Raw genomic sequence first — 5,974 nt, 5'->3', positions numbered from 1 at the left:
CCCCCCCCCCCCCCCCCCGGACTCTCTCCTCCATCAGACATTCTCCGTCACTCGCCACTATCAAAACTGCACTTAAATTTAAATCTGTTTTCAACTTGTGATGTTTTTACCATGTACAGGGCCTTTACAAACAAAATGTATTATTATTATTATTATTATTATTATTATTATTATTATTATTATTATTATTATTACTTCCTTGTAACATCTCTGTGTGTGTTTCCTGTTTTCTGCAGACCTTCCGCAGCTGTTGGTGAATAACGAAGAGATTCAGCAGCAGGAGTGGAGCTCCAGTCTGGACCAGGAGGACCCAGAGCCCCTACACATTAAAGAGGAACAGGAGGAACTCTGGACCAGTCAGGAGGGAGAGCAGCTTCAAGGTCTGGAGGAGGCTGATATCAAGTTCTTATTCACTCCTGTGAAGAGTGAAGATGATGAAGAGGAAGCTCAGTCCTCACAGCTTCATCAAAGACAAACTGAACAGATGGAAACAGAAGGTGATGGAGAGGACTGTGGAGGACCAGAACCAGACAAGAACTCGGATCTAGAACCATATCCTGATAACAAGACTGGAGACTCTTCTGAACCTGAGACTGATGACTGGAATGGGACCAGAGAACCTCAGTCAGGTCTAAACTCTGTGAATAATGATGATGTTTCTGTCAGTGATTCAATGTCTAGTGCTGGTGTGAAACCATTCAGCTGCTCTCACTGTGGGAAAAGATTTGGCTGCAGATCATTTTTAAAAAGACACATGAGAACTCACACAGGAGAGAAACCATTCTGCTGCTCAATCTGTAAGAAATCGTTTGCTCAGAGTGGAGATTTACAGAAACACGTGAGAATCCACACGGGAGAGAAACCATTTGGCTGCTCAGTCTGTGGTAAAGCTTTCAGTGATGGGGGAAACCTGAAGGGACACATGAGAACCCACACAGGAGAGAAACCATTCAGCTGCTCAGTCTGTAAGAAATCTTTTACACGCAGCGATAGTTTACAGAAACACATGAGAATCCACACAGGAGAGAAACCATTAAGCTGCTCTGAGTGTGGGAAACGATTTGGATTAAATGGAACTCTGACGAGACACATGAAAATCCACATCGGAGAGAAACCATTTGGTTGCTCATTTTGTGATAAAAGATTTTTGCGCAAGGAAGATATGAAGAGACACATGATAACACATACGGGGGAGAAACCCTTCGACTGCTCAGTGTGCGGCAAGAGATTCATACAAAAGGTACAGCTGACACACCACATGAGTAATCACACAGGAGAGAAACCCTTCAGCTGCTCTGTGTGCGGTAGAGCCTTCAGTGAAAGTGGAAATCTGAAGAAACACATGAGAATCCACACGGGGGAGAAAAGATTCAACTGCAGTGTTTGTGACCAAAGATTCACTTTGATTTATCAGCTCAGGAACCACGAATGTATCGGACTTCAGTCCTCACAGCTTCACCAGAGACAGACTGAGGAGGACAGAGAGGCGGAGCCGTCAGCCATGAACTGAACAAATGGAAACAACATCTCATATGAGCAACGCTATGGATTTGGTTGAAACTATTCCACATACATGACTGTTTTATAACTCATTGATGAGATTACATCAACTCCAGATAAAAAAGAGGACACTGGAGGATTGTTCCTGGATGTATCAAAAGATTTTCATAAATTAAGGTCCTATAGCTTCCAAGATTCAGTACTTTTATGGTTAGTGTTCTTCTCTTAAAGTAAACATCTGGTATGGGGTCCCACAAGGATCAATCCTGGGTCCTCTTCTTTTTCTTATTAATGTAAATGACCTAGTTTCTGTCTCCGAAACTGTATTTACTGTTTAATTTGCTAAGGATACCTGTCTGTTTCTATCTAAAACAAAAAAAACAATGTTGAAATTCTGATGAGGAATCAACACAGAGATGTTTAGGGATGCAAAATGGTTTAGGAGGAATACGCTGTCTCTTACAGATTTTCTTATTCACTTAGATTTTTACTTTTACGATTATTTAGTTTCTTATTACTTTTTTGTGGGTGATTTTTTAAAATTTTTTTTTTTATATTACGAAGCCTGTTAGGCTTTTGGCCTCCCTCACAGATTCTGTTATTATTATTATTATTATTATCTCCTCCAGGAGGATCATGCCATCGGTCTCGTATGTGAGTGCATATGTGACCTCTGTGTCTGTCCACTGATCTCTCATCCTGTTGCAGAAAGCTGCATCATGTTCTGGCTGCATGCTCAAAAACCTCTGATGGTGACTCGCATGTTCTCAGATCACCTTTTACCTCCTGACTGCCTGCTGACTCCTCGCTCACTACTCCTAACGGCCAGTAGGGGCCGCTAGTGGTAACACTGCTGAGTGCGTGGCCGATAAACCCAGACACTACTCACCACAGTGAGGTGGTAAGAGCTAACGGATATAACATACACAGACTGCTCACTTTGATTGTTTTGTACGTCGTGTTTGGTTTTAAACTCAAATGGCTAACGGAACTAGCAGTTCTATCTGTTCTCACACTTTGTGTGTGAGAGTCGTGCCACTCACCCAAAGTGTTAAGAAGAGCTGTAAAAATGTCCGAGAACAGACATACCAGACTTATATCCACCAAAAAGAGCCTTAAATCAGCAGCGAGGGAGCATTTTGGATATAAAATGACCAGAGAGTCATGTGACTCGCTGATTAATTACACAGTTCAACCATCAAAGAGTGAAAGAGTTTTACTGACGGTCGTCATCACAAAGATCTGAAGATCATTCATGCTTTCTAGTAGTGCTGGGCGGTATACCGGTTCAACCGGTTTTAATTTCCCGTATGATATAAATTTTTCATATACCGTCATGCACAGCCGAAACAACTTATGTCGCTCTTCAACAGGCAGCAAAATATATTGTTCGCCGCTGAGAGTGCTGCGGTGGGAGCTAGTTATCTTAGCTGTATTGAGAGGGAACCCTAGTCTTGGTCATAACTTTATAGCAACAATTAATAACCCACAACTAATGCTCTTTAACAGGGCAAAACACCACACACAACAGTTTGTGACATATACAATTTGTAACACTAATAATTGTACATTTATAAAATTTCACCGCCGGACTGCATGCTGGGTAAAGCTCGCTAACAGTCTGCTAACAGCTGGGAGAGGCTCTGTCGCGCCAGTAACGTTGCATTAAAGAACAGAAAAGAGCGATGCAGGATGAACAAAGACTGATCAACAAAAGGTATTTAGGTCAGACACATATGCAACACTGATTACCGTAATATGTGTGGTATTTGTTATAAATGTACACGATAAGAAGCTGTACATGGAGGGGCTTAGGACCCAGGGGAATGTAGGTGAAGGAAACAGGAAGTGACGGAACGGAAGACACGCCACACAAACAGCTGTTCGCCGCTCGCTGGCCGGCCGGCCGGTTCTTTTCGGCGTTAATTAATTAAACAAACATTATGATGCCTTCAGGCTCTGCTCAGTGAACATGAGTACTGGCTGAAGGTACATTATAACGTTATCATGATGTGTTCACATGTCATCTATAAAATGTAGTTTTGGTGATAAACTTGAATAAATCCAGTAGTTTGAAGGAGATGTTTTCACGTTAATATGAAATAGATATTAGAGATGAATTATGAGCTGTTTAACTTCTAACACGAGCTCTAAGAACATTATTATACATCATTAAAAATAATCATGACAATAAAAATACAATCTTTTATTTACTTATCATTTGAATTGTGTTTTTCTGGAAAAAAAACCCACTATAAATTACTGTAACAAAGTAAAAGTATAACATTTAGTATTTTTGGTGGTTTACTGACTTCAGAGAGTTGAAATGATCCTTGTAGACCAGCTGGTATAATCACACATCAAAGGGATCTGTATCTATTAACATTGATCATCAATAATCAATAATTAGTATCAGCGGCAGATAAAAACCTGATCAGAGATCTAAAAGTTATATTTGCTCCTTTTTTTTTTTCTTTTGTGCTGATCTGAACCGTGAGTGTTGTGATCCGTTGCACCACTGATACTATTACTACTATGACTACAACTGACACGATTACCACTATTAATACTGATACTACTACTAGTGAAATTCCACCATTTCAACATACAGTTAACATAAACTCCCTCAATGTGTGTTTCCTGTTTCCTGCAGACGTCCAGCAGCTGTTGGTGGGGAAAGAAGAGGTTCCCCCTGAGCAGCATGAGTGGAGCTCCAGTCTGGACCAGGAGGACCCAGAGCCCCCACACATTAAAGAGGACCAGGAGGACCTCTGGACCAGTCAGGAGGGAGAGCAGCTTCAAGGGCTGGAGGAAGCTGGTATCAAGTTCTCATTCACTCCTGTGAAGATGACGAAGAGGAAGCTCAGTCCTCACATCTTCATCAAAGACAAACTGAACAGATGGAAACAGAAGGTGATGGAGAGGACTGTGGAGGACCAGAACCAGACAGGAACTCAGATCCAGGTAGACATCCAGAACCAGATAAAGTCCCCGTCAGTGATTTGAGATGTAGATTTAGCACCAAAAGAACTCTGAAGGACCACATGAGATCTCACACAGGAGAGAAACCATTCAGCTGCTCCGCTTGTGGTAAATCTTTCAGTGAAAGTGGGAATCTGAAGGTACACATGAGATCTCATACGGGAGAGAAACCTTTTAGGTGCTCAGTCTGTAGAAAATCTTTTACACACAGTAGCGATTTACAGAAACACACGAGAATCCACGCAGAAGAAAAACCAGTGAGCTGCTCGGTTTGTGGTAACGCTTTCAGTGAAAGTGGAAATATGAATGGACATGTTAAAACTCATTTAAGAGAGAAAAGCTGCAGCGTTTGTGAACAAAGACTTAATTGGCTTTCAGGTAAAGGGAATTCTAATAATATATTGTTAATATAGTATTTATTGACTGATCCAAGTTAATGTTTTGATATGTTTATCTTTGTTTTCACATTCAAAACCTTGATTCAACTTCTTCCGCACACAGACCACATCAGAGTAAAACATAGTTTAACACCTAAAAGAAAGAGCCAAAAAAAAAAAGTGCAGTTTAAGTGTACGCCATGTTCAGAACATTTTCACCTTTTACCTACATTTTATCTTTGGTTATGTGATGCAGATCTGAAGCTTTGCATGGTTATGATGGGTTTTCTTCCATCCATCCCTTTATGAATCGACCAGAAAAGGGAAATTGGGTCCCCTTCTAGAGCCAGACCTAGGAGGTTGCCGGTGAGCGTCTGGTGGCCAGGGCTAGATATCGGGGTCAGGTGCAATGTGAACCATGCTGCAGGCAAGGGAATGTGGCCCTAGGTATGCCGAACCCTGGTATAGCAGACAATTTCTAGAGACGTGGAATGTCTAGAAACAGGAAGTGACGGAACGGAAGACACGCCACACAAACAGCTGTTCGCCACTCGCTGGCCGGCCGGCCAGTTCTTTTCGGCGTTAATTAATTAATTAAACATTATGATGCCTTCAGGCTCTGCTCAGTGAACATGAGTACTGGCTGAAGGTACATTATAACGTTGTCATGATGTGTTCACATGTCATCTGTAAAATGTATTTTTGGTGATAAACTTGAATAAATCCAGTAGTTTGAAGTAGATGTTTATGAATATGAAATAGACATTAGAGATGAATTATGAGCTGTTTAACTTCTAACACGAGCTCTAAGAACATTATTATACTTATTTTATTTAAGAAATAAAAGGACAGATTTGAAGTTCTCTGTTCATAGGTTTTGTGTATATTCCATAACTGAACGATCAAAAGTGACTTTTCTGTTGACATGTAACACAATAAATGGACTGTTTACATGATAATGTGCATCTGTTTGTGTCTGAAGAGACGCGTGATCACTCACACGAGAGAAACCATTTAGTTGCTCAGTTTGTGATAAAAAGTTTGCCGAAAAACACCGATGACAGAGCACATGGTGGTCCACACGAGAGAAACGCTTCAGTTGCATGCAGTGTTTG

At 41.1% G+C, this 5,974-nt stretch overlaps 1 protein-coding gene across 3 annotated transcripts in view; it reads left to right on the top strand.

Moving 5' to 3' along the window:
• Nucleotides 1–4,190, top strand: part of LOC116377634 (gastrula zinc finger protein XlCGF57.1-like) — a 7,288-nt gene extending 3,098 nt beyond the window's left edge. The window contains exons 2-3 of one of the 3 annotated variants that reach the window (XR_004212220.1): nucleotides 237–2,401; nucleotides 4,154–4,190. Coding sequence is in view for 1 of the 3 variants with exons in the window: in XM_031839307.1 (XP_031695167.1) it covers nucleotides 237–1,510 (1,274 nt within the window). In the remaining 2 variants the exon portion in view is untranslated. Of the gene's footprint in view, nucleotides 1–236; nucleotides 2,986–4,153 lie in introns of those variants that run through there. The other 2 variants (XR_004212221.1, XM_031839307.1) reach the window with 2 other exon arrangements.
• Nucleotides 4,191–5,974: the final 1,784 nt, after the last annotated feature.

The sequence above is a fragment of the Anarrhichthys ocellatus genome, unplaced genomic scaffold, assembly GCF_004355925.1.
Source record: "Anarrhichthys ocellatus isolate YVR2014 unplaced genomic scaffold, GSC_Weel_1.0 scaffold1480, whole genome shotgun sequence".
Taxonomy (NCBI): domain Eukaryota; kingdom Metazoa; phylum Chordata; class Actinopteri; order Perciformes; family Anarhichadidae; genus Anarrhichthys; species Anarrhichthys ocellatus.
The sequence above is the reverse complement of the archived record's forward strand: the minus strand, read 5'-3'. Positions and strand labels throughout refer to the sequence as shown.